This window comes from Fulmarus glacialis, unplaced genomic scaffold (assembly GCF_000690835.1).
Source record: "Fulmarus glacialis isolate BGI_N327 unplaced genomic scaffold, ASM69083v1 scaffold19626, whole genome shotgun sequence".
NCBI lineage: Eukaryota > Metazoa > Chordata > Aves > Procellariiformes > Procellariidae > Fulmarus > Fulmarus glacialis.
This window is the reverse complement of record NW_009217854.1, coordinates 28,259-51,693: the sequence shown is the minus strand read 5'-3', so window position 1 is coordinate 51,693 and position 23,435 is coordinate 28,259. Positions and strand designations below refer to the sequence as shown.

Here is a 23,435-nt window from a genome sequence, read left to right as displayed (position 1 = left end):
GCTGGCAGGTTGAGCGCCTATTTATTGGTACTTTTGGGAAGTTCTTGCTGTAATGTGGGTCGTACTTTTCTGTTCGTTGTAAGCTTATTTCCAGCCACGCTTTAAAATTGCATCCTGCTGTGTTTTTTAAATGCGAAGTAATCCCAGTCCTTTCTCCTGGGCAGTATTCTTAAGTCCTCCTGCGTATTATCAAATTTTCTCCACTTGACTCTACTGCTACGATTCTTTCTTGAGTTGGGATGCTAAACCTTGTTGATTTTTAAATGCTTTATCTCTTTTTTTTTGCAAATACTTCCTTTTTCTTCAATTTCAGAAGTGACAGGCCAGCTCTAGCTGTACTTAAGGGCAGAGATTGTTTCCTCTGGTGGTATCTGTGTGGGTCTTTACTCAGTTGCCTGTAAATTGCACATTGTGACTTGCAAGCTTGAGAGATCAAAATATAATACTAAGTCGAGAAACCTGATGTAGCATAAAACTGGCTAGAGGTGTCTGATTTTAAGGCTCTTCCCCCAAACCCAGGTAAGCTGGCAAGTATGCAAAGCTGGCAGATTCAGGCATCTTACCTTGGGGGCCCTGCTTAAAACCTAACAGAAGCAAGAGTAGATGCTGTCTGGCTCCTCGTGGCACTAGAGCTTTCAGTGTTGGAACTGATCCCAACCTCTCACGGAAGGAGCTGCTGATAAAGGATCTGGATTGCTCTCCGGGTTTTCTTTTTGAATTTTAGCAGACGTTCTCTGTGGTGGACAATGAAATCTCTCTGCTGCCCACTGAAAATCGATTCTGTGTAGGTGTGATTAGAATGAAACAGAGGAGTTGCTGCTGGCTAATGTCCACTGTTGCCACCTGGAGAACTCTCTTGGAGTGCTGTCAGCAGCTCTGGGGATCAGCGGCTCTGCCATCAGCAGTACAACAAAGATGTTCTGCATACTGATTGAATTTTGTTAAGCACAGACAGGACCAAGGAGAGATAAAACACTATCAGAATAGGGATAGGAAATTTTTTTTTTCCCCTCAGTGAAATACATTTCTGAAATTTTCTGTACATGTGTGGTTTAAAATACAGCTGAACTTCCAAAGACAGGCTTTAATCTCTGGATATAGTTTTAAAATGCTGTAGGAGCAGGATAGAAGCTCTGATGGAATTGAAAGAAACATGGAGACTGCGTTTCTGAAAGTCTCACAGTCTGTGATCTGTTCCCCCTTTTGTTGATTGCTTAATAATGCTATATTAATCTTTGAGGAAAGGTGTTGTGAGGATCCATCTCTACGTACTTGAGAAAGTGCGTACATATTTTGGAAGAAGATTGTGTGAATACCTCCACAGAGTTAAACTGAAGTGTAGTTTTGTATCCTCAGAATGAGTTTAACCATTTTTCTGTTAGAGAGCCACAGTTTCATGGAGGAGCCACTGAAATAAATTATAGCTTTCCTGGTGTGGTTCCATGGTAACTTTCATTTTTTTTTTATTCCCCATTTTTGCTTTTAATGTAAACCTTTCTTGCTTCACAAATACGTGAAACTTCTATGTATATGCATGCATACATGTGTTCATGACTTAAAGGATGTCATTTTTAACTAAGATAATGTACTGCTACTGTAAACCTGAGGAACTTATTTTCATAGCTTAAGGCACCAGAGGAATTTTTAAAGAGTTAGTGCTATCTTAAAAGAAGATTCTCACAACCATATAAACTAGCAATGTGTCCTGAATGCGATTGTAAACTGTAGTCTGTTTAACCTAGTCTGTAATGGAGACCTGGGAGAGACCTGATTTATGGATAGATTCTTACTGCTACTTCCTACGAGGTGGTTATGGTTTTTCTCTGAAGTGAAAAATGCCCCTGCCAGAGGTGGATCTTGGGCTGGCCTGTTTGGAAGTCCCCGCGTGTTGCTGATCCTCCGCGGTTTGGTGCACCCAGGAGACGGCAGGTCTGCCAGTCCCAGTGTGCTGAGTTCGCCCGTTTGCTGAAGTGCAGATTTCCCTGCTGCCGTTTGAGTTATTCCGTTCATTAGATCACATGATTATATCACTGCGATTTGATAGTGCTGAATGGTTGCACTGGGTCTTTTTTTTTTTTTTTGGTAGAAAAATCTGTTTTCCTTTATTTGGTGGATATTTGGCTTTTAAGTTCACGAAGGTGACTGCTGTTTTCCTCATCTGCAATTGTGTGCTAATTGTAATTTTTTTAAACTAGTTTCCTCTGTGGACTTCTGCTTGTTCTGCAGTTGGATGGAGAAGTAGCCTTGTTTGTACGTTGCCGTGCGTGACTGCTGCCTTTGTGTACTTTCCTAGCTGCTAAAGCCACCAGGATTTGGTGATGGAGGCTTTGCTGGAAGGAATGCAAAGAAATGGGCAGGGGAGGTATGTATGCAACAGTATACACCAGTTACTCGTAATAGTTTAAGTACTAACCTTCCCTCTCATTCAGGATCAAATCCTCTGGTATCAGACAAAGCTTAAATAAGGGCTTTGGAGTTTGTTCACTAGCGCACGCTGGTGGACAAATACAGTGTGCAGTGGCCTTGAGCTAGTGCAGGAGCAAAGTCACTGGGTGAGCTGGCTTTGCAGTAATCCCTTATGAGATATTATTGTCTTAATTGCTAGAATTTTAAGTTTACGTCTTCCTGAAAACTTCGCCTCTTTTTTTTGTTGTTGTTGTTGTAAACCCTTCTTATCTGCTAACATCAGGAGCAGTAGTAATTAAAGGTGTGAATAATTTTTTTTCTTTTGTAGCAGCCTTGCAAGGTTAATGAGACATGACTTTGTTATCTGTTTTTATTGAAAACATCTGATTATTTCCTGCTCGTGTTGAAACTGCGGAGTCCCATTCATCTCTGAAGAATCCTTGATGCTCTGTCTTAGGTGAAAGTATGTAGACTTTTGGATCCCAGAGAGAGACTGTAGTGCCAATAATGGAAAAAAATGTTTTATGTCTTAAACAAGCATGAAACAAAGTCACTGATGCCATTTTCATGGTCATCTTTGAGAATGTGACTCAAGTTTACTGATACTGAATCTTCTATGTAGATATGGTGTCAGATAACTGGTTGCAGAAGTCAAGTTTAGACTTAGCTTTATGTTAGCAGGTGCTATGAAGGAAATGTTCTTGCTCTGCATAATAGCTGCTAATTTTTGGTTAACTCGCAGGACAAGGGTGAACTTCAAATTTAAATGATTTTGGCTCCTTTAAGAAGTGTTTATTTCCCTATAGAAAAACTGCCAAGTTGTGAAGTGTGCATATGCTCTGGGGGAACAGAAATTTCAATCCCTTAACCTATTGATTTCCATTTCTTTTCAGTGCTTCCTATTTGACAGGCAAATTAAAGGGGTAAAGATCATCATAGAGTTCACTGCCCTCTAGGACTGTATCTTGCAAGCCTTAATATTGTTCCTGGCTTAGCAGCTTGTGACGTTTTAGAGGAGATAGTTGAATTGGCTTCAATAATTACTGCACCAAGTTAGAAATTGCAGCATCGCTAGGGAGCATGCTCTCCCTAATGGATTGCAAATGTTTTATTCTTCATTATCATGTTGTCATCCAACCCCCTCTACTTAGGGGTTTGTCTGCATTTGTGATAAACTACTGTTTTCAGGAGCTGATAGCTTGGCTGTAAGATTTCTCTGGTGACTGAAACTTGGTATAAAATGCCTCTGCCTGGAGAGCAATTAAGGCAAATACAAAATATGGATAAAACATGCTCCGGTTTACTTCGTGCATAGTACCGAGACAAAGGGATAAGTGTTTATAGGTGCTTGTAATGGTTCTCTGAATAGAAGACAAAACCCCTACATTTAAAGTGCGTAGGTCATTTGTTCTCACTGGGATTTCTCAAGTATTCTTCATTGGTCGTTGCCAAATTTAGGTCTCTGCCCAGTGATACGAGCGTACCACTTGTGAGATACTACATTAGAGAATGGGATGAACGTGTAAGTATTAAGTATATATCTCTGCAAGCCTATTTGCATAGAGTTCAGAGCACTGCATGTGCAGAGTTGGTCCCTTGGTGCAAGTTGGTTTGTTCTGCTAACTTTGTTGGTATGGGACGCTGGACCTGTGCTGGGTGGTGCCTGCTTTGTAACTTCAAGCTCTTCCCCTTCCAGCGGCGGGTTCTTGACTTCCTGTGAGGCTGAGCTGCAGGAGCTGATGAAGCAGATCGACATTATGGTGGCTCACAAGAAATCTGAATGGGAAGGACAGACACAGGCTTTGGAAGCTTGCCTGAGTGTTCGAGAGCAGGAACTTTCCACTGCCAGGGCCGCTCTGCAGGAAAAATATAAGGAGGTACTACCTCAGGTTCATAGTTTCCTCATTGGTGTCAACCTGTGTGTTTTGCATGTTACAAATACAATATAAAGACTGAGCCTGAATTTCAGAGTTTGACTTTGCATGGACATGTGTTTTGGGTACTGTTTCATCAGGTTTGATTTTTTTTTTTTCCCCCCCAAATGTTTAAATGCTAAGCCAAAACAAGGGCTTAACTTTAGCAAATAGCTGTGCTAAGCGAAACAGGAGCCTGTCTCATAATTGGACATCAGGAATAGAATTTACAAAGGAGCCTGTTGGAACAAAGTGTCTGATTCATAATTCAATGAAAGTCGAGTGATCAACTTCCTAAGGGTTGGTAGAAGTCCACAGACTGAATTGTCAGAGTTTCTAGAGAGAACCCAGAGATGCTGAATTACAACAGTAATTGACAGCCCAGCAACGTGCAGTCATTGGTAGAAAGGGCATTTAGTAGTGTAAACTACACCAAGATATTGCTGGGAGATTCTCCAAGGGCTGTTTTATGCAGCTCAGGTTTTGTAGCCTTTAATTAAAGGCCTGGGGGAAATGCACCAAATTTCTCTATTGGTGGAGAAGTATCAGTAAGTGAAATTTTTGCATAAGACGCAGACCATAAACTTTCTCTCGTGCAAATGAATTGATGTATCTTCTCTTGGGTCAGAGGAAACCAGCAGGAGTCTCGGCGGCTATATCTTAAGATCATTGACTTTTTCTGAAAGTGTTTATATTTATAGCTGCTGTGTCCTAGCTTTCGTCACTCTTCACTACAAATTGTGTTTTGGCAACTCTCTGACAAAGTTGCTTTGACTTCTTGGGTCGAAAGCCAGCTGATAACTGCATAAACCGTTGGGGTTTTTGGGTGCCTGTACAACTATACTACAGCTGTTACATCCTCAAAATTACCCAAGTACTGCTGTAACTTTTAGTAATTTGGTGTGGAATCTAGTAAAATAAAGAGAAGCGTGACAGGCTGTAGCAACGTGGGTTAAGAACTTTGTGGTTTCTTGTTAATACGGTCAGGTACTTCTACCGGTCCGCATGGTAAGTTTTGGAATTAATGTCTTTGTTACAGAGTTACTAAATCTGGAGTCATGCCACAGGATTTTCATTTGCAAGAACTGTCATTTTTATCCTGTAGGTTAGCGTTGTTGTTATCAACTGTGTTTTCTCAAGACACTTTTGAAATATTTCTCATGACCAAAAGCAAACATTGATTTCAAAACTGAACTGTAAACTATGGTTAAAGTCACTACTGGCGTATATTTGTGCTTTTGGTTTAATCATATGAATTTTCTGTGATGATTTCTTTTAATTTTAATTTGTTGGCTTGCGGTTCTTTGGAGCTGCAGTTAGAAAGGTGGCCACTTTGGGTTATGGATGGGAAAAAGATGGAGAAAGGAAAAAAAAAAAAAAAAAAAGACAAAAATGAGTCACAGGAGTATTTGAATCAATGTAAGGGAAGTCTTTCCCATGACTTTCAAAGCTCCATTTCTTTCTTTGTCCCCCTCATCTCCATGTATTATTTGGAATCTCTTTCACCTGAGCGTAGTAAGATAATGACATGACCATCTTTTCTCTTGGTAGATAGGTTGAAATCATAATGCATGTTTATGAAGAATTTGATGAAGATGCCAGATAAAAATAGCCTTTTGACACAAGCCAAAACTGTCAGTTTCATCCCAAAAAATGAAAGCCAGAAACTGGCTTAGAACAAGAGGCCAGAACAGAAGCAGTTCTGGCCCCAGCCTACCAAAGATTTAGGCATAGACTTAATCTGATTCATAGTGAGTGACCCCATTGAAACGTGCAGTTGTTAACAGAATTAGGATCTTTTAATAGTCATTTACCACTCCTAGTGTAATGTATATTTATGAAATGAAAACTAATCCCAGTACCTACTGACAATAAAGTTCACTTCTGTTGTTTTATTTACTTGCTTTTTAACTTTTCGTTCAGGTTGGCACGTTGCGTCACCAGGTAGAAGACATGGAAAAGGCTAAACAGGACATGGTTAGAGAATATGAACAACAGCTGAAGAAATTTCAAGAGGAGGTGAGTTGCAAAAAGAGAAGGTTGGTTTTTGGTTCCCAGTTGATATATGATCTGATAGGTGAAAGACTTTGTGTCATTGCTTTTGTTTAAATGCCATGGTTTTAGAACTTTCCATTCTTTTATTGTTTGTGTTCTTACAAAAAAGAGCATTGAGCGTAGACAAAGTAATATTTTTATGCTTCATTAGGCCTGTTTTTTTTCACTTCGGAGGAACTTCGTGTTGAACAGAAAACTATTGGAGTAGAAATGTGTAGTATATGTATTGGTGCAATTTTCGTGTGTTAGACATCTGCATAAGTTTACTGCAAAAATGTCCTGTGTTCACCCATCCTAGTCACCATAGTGCTTGTTCTGAAGTTGCAGTGGGTACAGGCAGCAGCAGTTTGCTCCTTCAGCATTTTGTGAAATTAAAAAACGGTGGTGGTGTAACTGGCCTTGATCGTATGAGGTCAAGAGATGAGAATGGTATGTAGTCTCATCTTCTTTTCGGCTCTATTGACTCTGATTTTGTTAGTAAGGATTTTGTTCTCTCAAGGCAAATTAGTCTTAATATACTTAATAAAAACTAAGTATACTTAGAAAATGTTTTTTGAAAATAATTTCAGAGCTTTCATCTCAAAAAGCTTCTTATTCACTGCAAGGTGGTACATGTGGAATGTCCTGCAGGTGGTATAACAGCATTCCATGTTTATGCCTTAACACTCTGCCTGTCTCCACTTGCTTGTCAGTAGCAGTGAGTTAAATGGCGTGAACAGCTAGTAGAACATTGACCTGTTTTCTCTGGAGGGTTGGGCCTAGTTCATGGTCACTGTAAGCCGTAAGTTAAATTAATTTGGTAGTCTCTGCTTTGACGACAGAAGGCATCTGTCCTCATTTAAAACACCTTGCTATTCAGTATGACTAACAGTCTTCATTCACTAGATGTTCCCACTGGAATTGTGGATAAGCTGCAAAGCAAAGCTGAGGTGCATTGGCAGATCTGCCTAAATTGCTAAGGCTGAAATACAGTGTGTGTGTTGTGGCCAAAATTGCAATGTGTTGGTATTTTACCCACAGAGTATTAATGTAGTTGACATTAAGCTCCAATATTCCTCAGTCCTCTGTTCTTGTACTGTTTGGGGAAGTTCTTTCTGTCTTGGTTTACCACCATTACCAGTAAAATTACAGGTACAGTGTCTAACTCACTGAGATTGTTGAAAGAATAAACCTGTAATCTCCTGATGCATTTGGCAAAAGATGTTCGTATATTAACTGTAAGCCTGTACATCTGTCCATTCCCCTTGAACACACCTAAGTACTTTGACCCAGGTCTCTGGAGAACCTTCTGTGACCAGTGCATAAGGTCTTGATTCAGATGTTTTTTCTTCTCATGGTCCTTCTGTTCATCCATGGACTTAGCTTTCTCCATCAGTAAAATGGGAATGATGACTTCTCAAATTCATGTGGCTATTTGGAAACTTTTTATTTAATAGTTGAGTTGGGGGGAAGCTCATCAGATGGAAAATTCCGTGCAAGTTGCAAGTGATTATTTGCACAGAGGGTCATTTAAATGTCAAGTCTGCTTCTGATACGACTTCAGCATTCTAGCAGTAGGCGTAGGAGTGATATTTTCTGTTGGCATTCTCCACTCATTGTGAAATACATAGTGTATCTAAGCAGAAAATGACAGATGAAGTAGTGTTGATATTATGGCAATTCTCAAATCTTCCTTCTCCCACTAAGCAGAAGAGTTCCAGTTCCTACCTGAGCTTCACAAGTGTATTTTAATCACTTAGGAAATTGCACCTCTGTGTAGAACTACCCCCCACCCCATGTGTGGTGTGATGTGCCCCTCTGTATGAGGAGATCAACCACAGGTACTGCCTGCTATTACTGTGGCGGGGAGCCACCTGTACAGAGAGGGGTACCATGCTCTTGCTGCATTAACAGCTACATGTAAACCTCCATCTTCCCAATTTTAGTCATGTTTTAATAGTGGTAAGACAGAGGTCTAATTAGAGCTGCTGCTGTCACGACTTCAGTGGCATCTTGCTACTCTTATACAACTCAGCATATTTTGCAGTCCTGTTGGTATAATAGGCTCATTATACAAATAGAAGTCTTCACTTGCAAGCTGTGTGGCCTTGATTAGGGGAATTGTTTGTGTGAAGCCATTTTGTGTGCCTTCTTTCAAAGTACTGTTTAATTCTTGCCTTGGGGCTTTGAACAAAGTTGTCTCTTTCACTGTATTCCTTGCAGTTGTCCAGGCTGAGGAGGAGCTATGAGAAGCTGCAGAAGAAACAAATAAGAGAAGCTAGAGGAGAGGCTAACAAGAGACAAGGGGAGGACCAGTTTGAAATGAGCCGACTGACCAGGAAGCTGGAGGTATGTAGTGAAAAAGCAAGTGCCAGCCAGAATTTGTATGTATTAACTGACTTTCTGGGCTTTACTGGTGACTGAATAGTCAACTAGGAAGTGGACTATGAATCATGCTTACAAAGGACTCTCCATCTACTCTCCAGGTGTAGCTCTTCTCAACTGCTTGTGTAATAAAGGCAGTTTCCTGCATTGGGACCTCTGAGTACCCAGGATAAACTATGCTGCTGTTCTTATTCTTAGACTAAATAAAAAGAAGGTGCTGGAGGAGTAATTAATTATGTGAATGGAATGAATTCCAGTGTGGTGAGGTTGTCATCTCACTTCTTTGAGGAGGAGGGAGCTACGTGTCAAACTTCTCAACCCTGTCTCGTCTTTTAATCTTTCTGCTATGCTGAGCTTAACCGCACTCCATTTTCTTCTACTGTAACCTGAAGATGTGGCTAACAAACACATCTGACTGATGTAGTGTCCAATTTCTGGAGCAAAGATTAGCATTAAAATTCTGTAGTTCATACTTGTCATCTTAGTGATTTCAATAGCAGTGTGTTTTGGAAGCTAAAGCCAGTCTGAATTGTTAAACCTCTGACAGCAAATCCATGAAACTAGCTATGAATTTGTTAGCACTTAACATTTGTAAATAGCAATAATTGACACTGACGTTTTAACTCAGAGGGAAAGAAATGCAGCAAGCACAGTATGTGAGGAGTTTTATACTGCTGAGTTGGTGCATCAAATGACTGGCTAATGGTTTCCCTGCTGTGGGGAAAGGTGCATGAGGATATGGTGGAGAGAGAAAGCAAACATGGATATGAACTAGAAGGGGGCCTTCTTGTCAACTGCATGGACATACTGCTCCAAGCCACCCCTGCTGTCCTTGCAGGAGTTTCGTCAAAAATCACTTGACTGGGAGAAGCAGCGCTTGCTTTACCAGCAGCAGGTGGCATCGCTGGAAGCACAGAGGAAGGCTTTGGCTGAGCAGTCTGAGCTCATTCAGGTACAATTAATGTGTGCTGAAAGTTTTTGTTTTGTTTGTGGCAGCAGGTGGGAGGGGAGGGAGGGGGGAAGAGGGAGAGACTAATGAAATCTCTCAGGCTTGAATCTCTCAGTTTAGGTTGCCATTGAAATGACTTTTAATGTCCCGGTGGAATAAGGTTTACTTGTATAAGTGCTGAATGGAAAAAAGATCTGGAGTCTGTCAGCAGGGGTTAGATAAACCTCGTGCAGCTCTCCCTGCCACCCCTCCAGTTAGTAGAGAAGATAGTAGGATGAAGCTTTCCCTAGGAGACAGAGACCACAGCATATGACACTTTAAAATAGCTGTTACATCATGTTGTCTAGTTCAAAGCTGTGTACCTGCCAGTAGCTAAATACGTACGTTGTAGGTCCAGCTCAGAGAGTGATGTTGGAAAATAGTCTCCTATGACAGATACTTCTGCAAACTACTGAAGTAACAGCAGTTTTCAGCCCCCCCCCCATTTTTTTTTTTTAAGTCTCTTAAAGGCAACAAGTAGTGGGGCTGCTGTTCCTGAAAAGCTAATTGTTCAGTGAGTTAGTGGTGCTGCAGCAGAGCAAGATGAATTGACCTAGAGCACAGCTGTGAAGTCACACTGACACAATCACATCAGACACTGATAAGAAGCTCTTGCTGGGGGCTTTACACTTAATGGGCTTCTGAGTTGCTCTTGAGTGGAAGCTCCTGCAAGGAGGAAGCTTGTGATGACAGGATTGAAGCTGGCTCTGACAGGGGCTTTGTGAGAGGCTGACACTGGTAGATCTACAAATGCAGAGACAGTCATTCAGCAGAAGGTCTTGCTGCTCTGCTGTCTTTGTATCATTGATAGCTCAATTGTCTGAGAACAGATGTGTCCTTGGAGTGCGGGCTGGTATACTGGACTGCAGAGGAACTCTTCTTACTGTGCAGCAGAAAAACAGGAATTTGCAGAGATTTTTCCTAAGCGGTGTAGGTGACTTAGGTGCATAGGTACTGTGAACAGACTGCCTGAATCCTCAGTTTCTTTGAAAAGCCCAGCATGAAAGTGCTAAATTTTTGCCTTGGATGTTTCTATGCATTTTGTATGCTTGGTGGTTTTTCTGGCACAAGGTCAAGCTGAGATGTGTCACCATGGGAGTACTTCCCCTTTCTTTTCTTTCAGCTGGCTTCCCCTCATATCTTTCAGTGCAGCTTAGGGAAGCCTGGCATTCTTACCCAGTGATGAGCACCTTCCTCTAACACCTGCAGCCTTTAAAGTCAGCAGGTGAAACTTGGAATTCTGTGCTGTCCTGCATGTTCTGTGGTTGGAAATAAGACATAGCTTAAATGTTTTCTTAATGCAGAAATAAATACTCAGGCAGTCTGGTACTCCGGTTTCTTGGGTGGAGAAAGGCTGTAGTTTAAACTCTTGCCCTTTTTCTGATTACCTTTTCTGACATGACTATTCAAATAATGAAAAGACTGTAATCAAAATTATACCATCGTTTTCCAAATGCACAGTTCCTATAGTTTTCTCAGTTATGAGGCATTATGTGTCAGGCAATAAATCAAGGCATGTGGTGATTCTCAAGCTGGCAGGAATTGCTGCTCTTAGAAATTGGGACTAAAGCACTACTCAAATATTTTGTTTCAGCTTTTAAAAATTATAAGGTACTATACAAAAAGGGAATATATGAAGTGAATATTCTTAGAAGCTTATATGAGAGCTGGCTTGTTAAATTTCACTAGCTAGCTATGTGGAAAGAAATGCTATGGAATAAAGTATTGTGCCTATAAATAATAGAGCATGTATTGTTTGCTAGTCATATGTTCCTTATAACTTTTTTTGTCTGCCATTAAAACAATGAAACATTCAAAATGAGCATTCTTGCAAGCTGTTAGAACGAGATATTTACTGCATAAAGCACAACATAATTGACTGTTACACCCAGTTCGGTTTTTGATCTGTTTGGTGGTTGTGGTTTTTTTTCATTGTGCACCAAGAGCTGCTTTCTGTCCTGGTGTGGAATTAACGATTAGGTAATCTCTAGCTTGTATATGGTATTTGCAAACCTTCCTATATGCTGCCGTTTCTCCTGGTCTAGCCTTAGGTTAACGAGGAAAAAATAGTAGGCAGCTTTGTTCTTAGACAGTTCATGCTCGGACAACTTGAGTGATTTGAGATCCTCTTTTCCCCCATTCTTTTTGAACCCCTTTTGGAATCAGAGGGCCGCCTTTTCTTTTTTTTTTTTTTTTTTTTAAATTCTGTTTGCCCTCAGAAGTTTTACCCATCATGTAACCCTGGAACGATACTTTCCCTAGTTCCCTGAAAGGTAGTGCTGCTTACTTTGAGAATGTAACTTGTCACACAAAGAAATCGGTAGTTGTTTTGAATGTAGTTTTGATATACTGTGTTTTTTATAATTAAGCTTTAACGCAAACCAATTGCTCTTAGCAGACTCAGCTTGCCAATCGGAAGCAGATTCTGGAGTCGGTGGAGCTGGCTAGCCAATCGGAAATCCAGCACTTAACCAGCAAGCTGGAGAGGGCCAACGATGCTATCTGTGCCAACGAGTTAGAGGTGGAGAGGCTTAACATGAGAGTGGACGACCTGACTGAAAACAATCGGATGATTCTGGAAGATCAGCAAAAAGTTCAAGAAGAATTAAGGCAATCCCAGAAAATGTTAGAGGTCAGTGGAGGAACTGTTAGGAAACTGAATGTAAAGCAGTGTTTGTGAGAAGTAGCAGAAAGGCTTTTCATCCCAGAGCTCCCATCTCTTTCTAGAGCCTTTGTAAAGTTCATGATTGACCTCAAAGCTGGCTTTGTACCCATGTGGTGCTCTGCAGTATTTCCAAGGGTTCCTTAAAAATCTGATCAACCTCTCACCTTGCAACAAACTGATTTGGTCTGTCTTGCAACAGTTGTTCCTTCTTCCGCCCGTGCAGGTGCTACAGGATGAGAAGATGGAACTTAGAGCCACCTTGCAATCTCAGGAAGATTTCATTGACAGCTCCAAGCTGCACCAGGAACAGTTACAGAAAGAGCTGGCCAGGGTGACTGAAACTCTTTGCACAAAAGAACTCCTCATCAGGTAGCATCTGTGCCTCACTGGTACTTATGCTCTTGAATCCAGATCTATATTCCAGGTTCTCCCACTGAGAATGGTAGAAGCATTTTCATACAGCTGCATCTGTATTGGTTGATATATAGAATGGTACGCGCTAGTTTCTCACAAGTGTTGTGCTTCCTTGCAGCATTTGCCAAATTGCATTGCTTTTGAAATCAACTGATACTCAGTGAAGAGTGTGGAAGGAATCAGCTTTCTACTCAGCTAGGTTTCTGGATGCAGCACAGGGCTTTTGAGCTTTTTGGCTTTTTTTTTTTCCCCCAGGCATTTTCAGTCAAGTGCTGGAGGCCTTTCAGGATTTGATAGTGTTCTTATTAATGTAGGTGAAAGTTCTCACCAATTTAATGGTGTCAGATTAGGGTCTTGGTAAAGTAACTACATATGTGACAAAATCATCTTGGCCTTCCCCTTTTGCACTGGTAACATGCAAAAGCTATAGGGTTCTGATGGCTGTGTCAAAAGGTTTTGGCATATGTTACCTAACAGCCACACCGTTTCTTGCAAGCTGGATGTCTACTAATGGCAGGGAGACTGTCTAGATCGGGGAGGCCAACATCAAAATAGGATGTAGTCTTTTTTAATCAGCCTGAACTTAAATAGGGGGCTGTCATCCAGCTAGTATGTTTGCTTATTCACAGTGCACACAGGTGTCACCTAGTGTTGGGTTTTATGTATTTTTCAGAGAATTCTAAGAAAATGGTGGTTATGTTCCCCGTATTAGTGAGCTCAGACATGACGTTTCTGTGCTGAGATTAAAGTTCATGTTTCTGCTTAGGGCCTTGGAGGAACGCTTGCAAGAGAAACAATTGTCTTCTCCTGGGCTGGAGCTGGAGCATATACTACTTCAGCTGGATGTTGCCCAGAAGAAGGAACAGCACTTACAGTCAGAAGTGACTCATCTTGAGAACAGGTAGCCCTCTGCTTGCTTCCCCTGGATGTGCAATGAAACTTGGATAATAATATAATACCTAATATGTTGTATTCATCAAGTTAACCAGTCTCACTGATTTTTGTAGGCTTATTTTAAATATCAAAGGGCTGAAGAAATCAAATGCTATTCATTTTGCAGTTTAATAGTGAGACTGTTTTGCTAATTGGTTGACTGCTTTTCACTGCACACTGTGGGTGTTTTCGGTGTTTTCAGTGTTTTAGCTTGCTTAGGCTTAGCACCTTCATTGGTAATAGGTTAAGGAGGCTTTGTTAGTCAGCTGGTAAGAACCAGATCTAGACCTTACTGTGAAATAAGAATTATAAACAAGTCTTCCTCTCCAAGTTTGTGGTTTTCAGACTAATGTTTGCATGGGAAGTTTGTAATCTGAGAATGGTAAAGAAACAAACAAGAAACAGCTATTATCTGTTAGATCAGCTTACTGATCTCTTTTGAAATTATTTTGGTAAACAAAACCAAAGGATTGGTAAGGAACTTCTAGGTTAAGAGTCCAGTTTCTGTTATGACGGGCATAGGAGACTGCTTGGAAGATCAAAGTTTCTCTGACCATGTCCTCCTTCTTGGGGTATTCTAATCTGTAGTTTTACATTTGGCACCCAGCCTGGTGTCTTCAAACGCAAGGTGTGTACAGCTGAGTGAAGAGCTGGATGAGAATATCAAAGAGCTGCAGTCAATGGAAGAACACCATACTGAGTCAAAGGCAGAGATTAAAAAGGTAATGTCGCTTTGTTCCTGGAGAGTGGGAAAGGCACTTGTGGAGTCAGCCGTTCCCGTGTGTGTCATGTGCCTCGGCACAGACTGCAGTGCACAGTTAGCAAAGCTTCAAATGGGATCAAAGGCCAGGAGTGTTGTGGAGGCAGTGATATGCTGAAGGGTAAGGAGCAGATCTGACAAAGGAAGAGTTGAGAGGATGAGTTTTCAGGTTTCTATACATGGCTGTGCAGTTTACTTTGTGAGCATCTGTTAGGCCTACCCCTACATCATGCAGTACTTCTCTACAGTGTGGAGATACTTGAATTAGTGCTGGAGGGGCAAATATGCAAAGAAATTAAGGCCTGGAATCCTGAGTTTAAGCCTAATACAGGCTTCCAACAGGATTGAGAACAGGGAGGGAATGGGTTTTGCTGTAATATGTCCTATTGCACTTGAGACAGGGCTTCAAATGTGCTTTAGTCCGTATGTGAATAAGGGAGTTTGTTTCAGGCTTGATACCTAGACATGAACCAGGGTCTGGAAGAAGGGGAGCAGTTCATCTGCCATGAGAACCTCGCCCTAGTGCTCTGTGTACGCCAGGGAGGCAAGCCCTCCAAAAGGCTTGACTTTTAATAATGGTCTAGATCAGTTAGGGCAAGAGCTTTCACTGGTGCATGGTTAGAGTAGAAACCTTATTGGACTTGAGTGAAAAACCTCACTTCTCTGAAAGTCTTTCATCCTTTATTCTGGAATGTACGGAGGGGCAGATCTTGCCAGAGATGCATGCTTAGTTACACATTTAAACAGCCACACAATAAATGAATCTCCTACAGGCTGCTGGGGAGGAAAGAGAGATTTATTATGGTTGTTTCTATTTTATATACTTGGGAGGCATTGAGGTGACGTGCAGATAAATCACCATATGTATAGTATTTACATGGCTAGGCAGAGATCATCTGGTTCAATTTTCTAAAATGCTTGTAATTCTCAGAAAAATCCTGGACGTTTGGGTGGCTAATATTTCTGGCTAATGGAATGGAATACTAGGGAAGAAATTATGCTATGTTGTTGTTCTGTTATGTCACTGAACAAATATACGGTGCGCCTACCAGAATATTATATGCAATTCAGGTTTACCATCTCAAAAAGGATTGAATAAAACAAGATAAGGTATGGAAAAAGATGACCAAAAGGATGGAGTGTTTTTTATACAAGGAACAGCTGAATGGAATCGGACTTACCAAGCTGGAAAAGAGATAAATGAGATAGAACATACTAAAAATAAAATCATGCCTGTCATGTGGAAAGTAAATAGGGAATGATTATTCTCACATAATGCAGGGACTAGTGGTCATCAAATGGAGTTAGGAAAACAAAGAGGTATATTTTTACCCTGTGCATAGCTAGCTTGTGGAAGTTTGCCATGGGTAACTTTAGTTGCTACTATCGATTCAGAAGTCTTAGGACAAATTAGTGGAAGAAAAGTCTGGCTAGAGCTATTTAAAGAAACCATCTCTGCCTCAGGAAGGCAGAGTGGCAAATTGCAAGGTTATATTATGAAAGTGTACTGTGCTTGCCCAGTGATGGTAAACCCTTAGGTATCTGTTGTTGGCCACAGAGGTAGAATGGTGAGCTGAAGAGACTGTGATTTGATCAATTATGGGTCTTTTCGAGTACTCCACAGCATAACTTACGTCTTGTCCCAGTTGGCAGTTTATGGTGTGGAAAAGGATTGGGATGAGGTGGTTTTCAATCAAGAAGGACAAGCATGCACAGAGGGCTTGTTACATAGAGCTTTTTGTTTTCCAGTACTTAGATTTCACATTACCACGTGCAATACTTTTGCTTTCTTGCTGAAACATCTTTTAAAAGCTCGTGGGTGGTGTGTGCATATCTTCCTCCAGCTGAAAGAGCAGCTCTCTCAAGCTGAACAAACTCACAGCAGTGAGCTAGAAGGGATGAAACGGGAAATCTCCAGGTTGACACAAGAGTTACACCAGCGGGACATCACAATTGCATCTGCAAGTGGCTCCACGTCAGACCTAGAACAACGGCTGAGAACAGAGATTGAAAGAGCAGAGAGGAAAGCGGTGGAGCACAGGGTAAAAAAGGCAGAAGACTCTTATGCTGTCTCTTTAAGGGATCTGAAGGCTTGGTATACCACCCTAGTTTTTAGCTATGTTAATAGTTTCCTTCTCTCTTCAGCCTTTGAACAAAGACTTTGAGACCCTTCTGATGAAATCTTCTAATTTATTGTGTTCACTGAATCTGTCTTGCAGCTTCTTTTCAAACCTGTAACTGGCAGTCCCACAGAATTCTTTGAGATCACTCATGTTAAATAGGCCTGGATGATGACATCTTTGAAAACTAAAGTAAATGACTGTGCACGGTTAATTGTATGGCCTTCTCTATAGGGTCCCTGCAGAACTAATGGCCCAAACCTTGCTTTGTGCTCATGCTTGAATTGAGGGTGGGAAATGCCTGTAGGGTGTTGTGGGCATGTGTTGTGTTCTTTTTTTGTGAGTTTGTTGTTTGCCTCTGTTTCCTCAGGTAATTCTGGTCCAGCTGGAAACCTTGAGGCTGGAAAACCGTCATCTATCAGAGATGCTGGAAAAAACAGAGTGTGGTTTGCTAGAGGTATGCATTAGGAACTGGAGATGGGAAGGGGCTAGCATTGTGTGTCCCCTACCTGGGAACAATAATAGTCGTTTCCCAAGCCTCTCAAAACGCTTGGTAGAGTTCAGTGAACTTAAAACCCAAGCAGAAGGGGCAATTTGTGAGGAAATAAGGCCCAGAAATACTGAGCATCTTGTTCAGTCACAGAGTGGTGAGGAGATCTGCAGAAACAGAGCCCTCATATCAGTTTCTTCTCAATGGGGTCTGACCCATCGTTTTTAGTACATTTGTTACATTTCCATTTTATGCTGGTTTACCTCAAACGTCCAATTCTAAATCTCTGATGTCCTTTTGACCTGTCTTCAAGCTGTAACTGCTCTGGTCCTTGCAATTTCTGGGGTGAGAGCATGTTCCCCTCCTGGTGCGAAGCCATTCAGCAGGGCTATCCCTTGCACTCCACAGGCAGGTTGCAGCCTGGGAATATGGGCTGGACGCCTTGGGGCAATGCGCTGGGAAGAGGCACTGTGGTGGGCTCCTGCTGATGTGGCATTCTTGAGGCTCAGTGAGGGCAGCTCGTTCAGAGGGGAGAAGGGGAGCCTGCATGGAAGAGGTGCAGTCTTGGCAGGAATAATACCTTGAGGGTGGTTCATTTTAGTGCCTGCGTGAAGGAGGAAATGGCTAGTTTGCAAGTTCTGTCTCACATAAACCAGAATGGATCCCTCACAGGGGGCAAGGACTGGATTCAGACAGCTGAAAACCTTATGGGAATATATCATCAGAGCTTTTATCCTGTCAGCTCTGTGGGAAGAAAATACTCAGCTCTTAATATTAGTTTGGGGTGATTGTCAAATGTGCCGAGTTCTTGGGAAAGTGTTGAACAAAAGCATGTGGCTGGTGAGACACCGAAAAACCAAAGCTTTCTGGAGGGCTGATTTGAGACTGAAATGACCTAAGGCCCATTACTTTCTGCTTGAAGTGCCTGGTGGGCTTTTGCCTGCCTGACTTACCAAAAACTTGATAGCAAAGTGCAAAGCAAGAAACCTGTTTCTAAAAAAAAAAGAAAGAAAAACGCCCCATGGCACAGGAGCTACCGACCGATCTTGGCCAGGTTCTTCTACTGCCCATTTGGAAAGTTCTTAGATACAGCAGTGATGAGAATGAATTAAGCATCTAAATTTAATAGAATTGGCAAAAAGGAAGTGGGAATGTCGCAGGAGTAGAAACAATAGAAATTATATCCACGTAGGAGAAGATGGGGAGAAGCAAGTTGATCAGAGTTTCAAAAAGAAAAAGAATAATTCACTTTTACCGGTTAAAGTTTCTAAAGGGCTATGGGTCATCCCAGGTGGGGAGGTGTATGCACAGCCTTTCGTAATTAATACCATAAGCTAATTTGTGTGAGGGGATCTAGAAATGTTGTTGCAAATAGCTTTGCTGGTAGATCACATGGAAGGTAGTTTCTCCCTGAGAGTGGTTACTTCTCATCAACAGCTAAGCCGCTGGGGTATGTGTTTCTTCACACCCGTAGGAAGTATCTGCAGAGCGTGCTACTCTGATACCTGGAGAGTTGCTCGGACTGAGACAGTTTACTGGCGTGCCACCTGAGTGTTCCCAGCTTTGGCTGAGAGGCTTGCATCTTAGCTGAGATAAGTCAGGGAATCCTAGAATACATAGCTGGAGCAGAACTCGAGGTCATGTAGTCCTCATTATCTCAAGGCCAGAGGCAGATACATCTGAACTATTCTTGGCCTATATTTTCCTGTTTCCAAAAGCATCCAGTGATGAGAAAGACTTCCTTTCCTAGGCAGATCAGCACAGGTTGTCTGGATGTAGACACAATAAGGCATATATAATTGATTTGCTCTTATGAAAGCCTTGAAAATTTTGCCAGTCAAAATTGGGATTAGAGGATATGCTTTAAGGAATTGCTTGCTGGCCTTTGCTTTGGATTTGGCTATGGTGTCTTGCAAATCAGAAGTTTCGACTTCAGCCCTTCTCTGTCTATTAGGAAAAAGATGTCACCCTAAGAGCACTCAGTGAAGACTATGCTGTTGAACTAAATAAATTAAAATCTGAGAATCAGCAATTGCGGAAGGATCTAGCAGAGGCCAGAGCAAAACTGGAGCTCACTCGGCAGGTCTGCCAGGATGAACCCGAGGGCACTGCTCAGCAGATGCAAGACGAAGAGCCTGAGGCCAGGGATGTGCAGTACAGGTGAGTGTTGCATGACCCCAAGGATGCTGCTTCCTCATTATGAAGGAGAACAGAAGGCGTGGGGATGTGTGGGTTTTTAATGACCTGCTTTATGTACAGTATCTATCTCCAGCACATAGTACATATGGGAGAACACAAAGGACTCTTTTGGAATCTGCCTTTATGCTTTAAGTAGTGCAATAGCTTTTAGTCCCAGCTGGTTTGCGTTCTGCAAAGCCAGCTAGTGTTTGACTGTCTTTTGACTGCCTTTGCCTTTTTCTTTGATAGAGAAGCAGGTTGTGCTCTTTTCGGTGAAGGGATTAGATTTGGCCCAGGTGGCTGTGCTCCTTTCTTTTGCAGTACTAGGATATGCATACTGTGGTTTTTGGTATTTACAATAGCAGAAGAGTGAGAGAGAATTCCCTAGAGACTGGATGTGCATCTGGAAGTCCTACGGAAACGAGCCAGTTTGGATTGCCAGGGCTATTAGTAACCTGTGTGTTAATTGTTATCTCTGAGCAAGTTGTTGCTGAAGTTCAGCTGGTAAGAGGCAAACTGTCACACAGTTATGTGTTCAAACCCACCTTCCAGGACAACTCGGGAAGCACAGCACAAACATGATAAACAAGCAGAGAGAATACATCACAAGCCTGATGGGACTATTCAGCATCATCAAGGGGAGCCCCAGAGATGGGGGGCTGCTGAAATAGGAACTGTGACCCCTGAGACGGGTGAGCTACCCACCCAGACCAGCAGGAAGAACTGCACGGAGTCACTTGCTTTGGGCGCCTTGCTGGGAACGGATTCTTTGCTCCATGTGCTGGATGGAAAGAAAGATTTTGCAGATGAAGCATCTAAGCAGTCCATCTCAAATCATCAGAGAGAATCTGTGCCTTTGGTAAGCAGTGTATAGAAGCTGGTTCCTATTCAACAGCTGAGCATATAGCTGGGTTCTCATCTGGTAAAAGGAGCCAGATTTCTGAATGTATGGTCTGGCTGCATGGTGTGTATGATTCTATAAGCATACATCAAATGTTAAATAGAGAGGAAAAAACACTGCTGGATGGTTAATACTTGGACGGTGGGAGCCATGTGGTTATTCTTCAGAACTTTCTGGGGAAGGGCTTTGTGTTTGGTGTAACTGCTAAGCTAATTCCAGAAGCTCATGGTTCTCTCCGTAGTGGTGCTGTACATCCGTGTGTTCCATGACTTGCTTCTGTAACGTCAGAATTCTGCTTCAGCTTTTGGCTTGGGTCTGTAGTAGAGGCTCAGAGTGGATGTAGAGAGTATTTCAACATACGGTTTCTGGGTGAATCTGGAGGCTGGTGCTGCCCATCTATGTTCACTGTAATGCACAGGGTGAGTTTGACTTCTCTGACTGCAGTAGTCAGCACACTGCACTTAAAGCCACTATCAGCTGATAGGAAACCCTGAAATCGGTGGTTCACTGCACAAGGGGAGGCTATTATTTTTCCCAGTTGCTGATCACACTTTTTTAGTAGGAAGCACTGTTGGCACTTCCTCTGTCTTCTTACCTCAGCTCAGCTGCTGGAGCAGTTACCCAAGATACAGAAAACTTGGACTCAATCACTTCTTCCTTTGGTGTTTAAGACCGTATATCCCAGTACCCGCTGCAGTGACCAGGCTGTAGACTGACTTGAGCAGGGAGGGGAGTGGAAGAGGGACACTGAGAGTAATTGTCATACGCTGGGTCAGACATGGCTGGAGTAGTTCAGGGAGGGGAGGATCCTCGGTGCTGATCCTTGCTCCAGACGTGCTGCCACTAGCAGTCTTTGGTGTATTTTCTCCTCTGGTTGTGTGTTGTTAGCAGTGACAACAGCTATTTTTATTTTGTGGGGAGCCCAGAGAAGAGTCTCTAAGGCTGATGCACAGATAAGTGGAGGCTTGTCATGTGTGTAGATCTTGATGAGGTTTACTACCAAGAATAGGTCTTGATTGTTTCAAGACTAAAGTAGCTTGTGGGCATGTCCAGAAAACAAACCCTGGGAGCTTAGGGAACTGTAGTATTCTAAATGAAACTCTTCAGATTGCAGGATTGGAACTGAAGTGCAAACAGTTCCACTTTAGGGTCTGAGAAGCTCTAGGGCTTGATGTTTAGTAGAAGAGAATGTGCTGCTTTTTGTTCTGAGAGGTAGAAGTAAGGTTTCTAAGGAAATGCAAATATTTCTCCTGGTGTTGGCAGGGACTCCCTGCTTATGGTCAGGCTCCAGTGTCTTTAAATCAGTTCCTTTAACATTAAGAGAAGAGAATTCTCATCAGTAGGCAGTAGTGGGGTGGGAGAGATTTGCTTGTTATCTGCAGCCTTTTTTCTGATTCCCATTTTTCCTGGCTGTTGATGGAAGACCAGAAAACCATGAGACTCCAGGATTTGGAAATAACCAGTTACGTTCTCTTGCCAAGACACTGAGGCAAGTTTTCTGTAATGGAAAGCAGCCCCTTAGTAACTTTATAATTCACCTGCCAGCACCTGTGCAGGAAGCTTCTCTTCATCAACTCGTAAATTAAGCCTAGTTTACAATGTTATTTTTGTAAGTTAAGAACTTGTGGGTAAGTGATGTGAGTAGCAGGAATAGTTCTTGACTGTAAAGGAAAGAATCTGGGGTAGTTTATTGACCATTGCTAGCTGAACTGAAGTGGTGTTCTGTGAGCTGCAATGGGAGTTTGGTCTGTACTTTCCCTGTGGGATTGTACCAGGAACCCATTATTTCAGGGAAGAAGAAGAGGTATGTAAAAGAAAGCAGAGATATCCCCAGTGCTGGTCCAGTCTGGCAGTTCTTTACCTTCCCTGGAACCATATTCTGAGGTGACACTGCTCACTGAGATTTTTATGAAGACAAGGAGCAAGATGTAGACCTTAAGTGTGAGGCTGCTCTAACACACCCAGGGCAAAACCCTTGGTATTTTGTAGTGACCTTCTCTAGTGTTATGCTATGATTGAACATGCCATGTCATTCCCTCTCATTATTTGAAGTGGAGGGGCTGGTAATTGAAGTGAAACTCCAGTTCCCCTAAGTAAACAGTCAATTCCTATTGATACCTCTGGGGTCAGGGTTCCACCTGTGAAGTGCAACAGTTATGTAGGCACATGGGGAGCTTATTTCTGTTTGGCTCTAGCCCCCCAGTGCCTTTGAAAGGGGAGCTGCTGGAATGGAAAAGTTACGCATGCTGAGGCACTGATTTTACTCCCTACAGTTTTGGCAAAGGCTTGGGAGGTTTTCACTGTTGGTTGGAGACTATTGGGAGGGACATTTACCTATGATACAAGCATGAGACCTGAGTGCTTAATTTGCCCAATAGGGTAGAAATGATACAAGAGCCCTTTGGTGCGTGGTTTGTGGATCAGTAGTGTTTCTGGTTGAAGCTTGGAATGAAAGAATACCTGATATCCCTTTGTTTCCCTTTAGTGCCCCCTGCCTACAGCTTCAGTTGGATCGATAGCTGCAAGATACCTGGAAGAAGAAGAACTGAGATCCCAGCACATCGTGGAGTGCCTAAATGCTCACATTGAGGAACTGAAAAAAGAGAGTGAAAAGATAGTCAGACAATTTGGACACCAGGAGTAATGTTTCTTATTGAATTTGAATGCTGGTTTACTTACATGGTTCCAAACTGCGACTGGGGAGGTACCTACAAACCAGCTGCGAATGGAGCTTGAGTGAGAGGCTGTATCTCCCACTTTGAGCTGAATCAGCAGGCTGGATATCGAGGAAAGGAAACTCCTCTCTAACATGTTTGATGTGATGGAGGGTATTACACAAACACTTTAGTCAGCTTGCTGTAGGTCAGAAAGCTGTATCAGAGGTATGTGTTTGTATACTCACAAAGAGATTATGGTGTTTTTTAGAAGCAAACCATTTGCTAATTTTAATGTAAAGTATTTTAAATATATTTTAAACAGGTAAAAGCATTGAAATAAAACAAAATGGAAAACCACCTATTTTCTTGTTCATACGAATATGCAGAGTGTATCTCCTGCGGCTTATCTTGCCTTCTCATCAGTGTGCTGGTTTTGGCTGGGATAGAGTTAATTTTCTTCATAGTAGCTATGAAGTATGGGGCTGTTTTAGATTTGTGCTGGAAACAGTGTGGATAACACAGGGATGTTTTCGTTACTGCTGAGCAGTGCTTACATAGAGTCAAGGCCTTTTCTGCTTCTCACCCCACCCC

At 42.2% G+C, this 23,435-nt stretch overlaps 1 protein-coding gene across 1 annotated transcript; it reads left to right on the top strand.

Annotated features, from left to right (window-relative positions):
* Positions 1 to 2,318: 2,318 nt before the first annotated feature.
* CEP63 (centrosomal protein 63kDa) lies at positions 2,319 to 22,831 on the top strand. Its single transcript, XM_009579847.1, has 14 exons — positions 2,319 to 2,362; positions 4,103 to 4,283; positions 6,243 to 6,338; positions 8,577 to 8,702; positions 9,577 to 9,690; positions 12,125 to 12,358; positions 12,615 to 12,760; positions 13,572 to 13,706; positions 14,346 to 14,460; positions 16,343 to 16,540; positions 16,989 to 17,075; positions 19,063 to 19,268; positions 19,839 to 20,145; positions 22,673 to 22,831. Exons 1-14 carry the CDS (start codon positions 2,319 to 2,321, stop codon positions 22,829 to 22,831), a joined length of 2,148 nt encoding a protein of 715 aa, XP_009578142.1.
* The last annotated feature ends 604 nt before the right edge of the window (positions 22,832 to 23,435 follow it).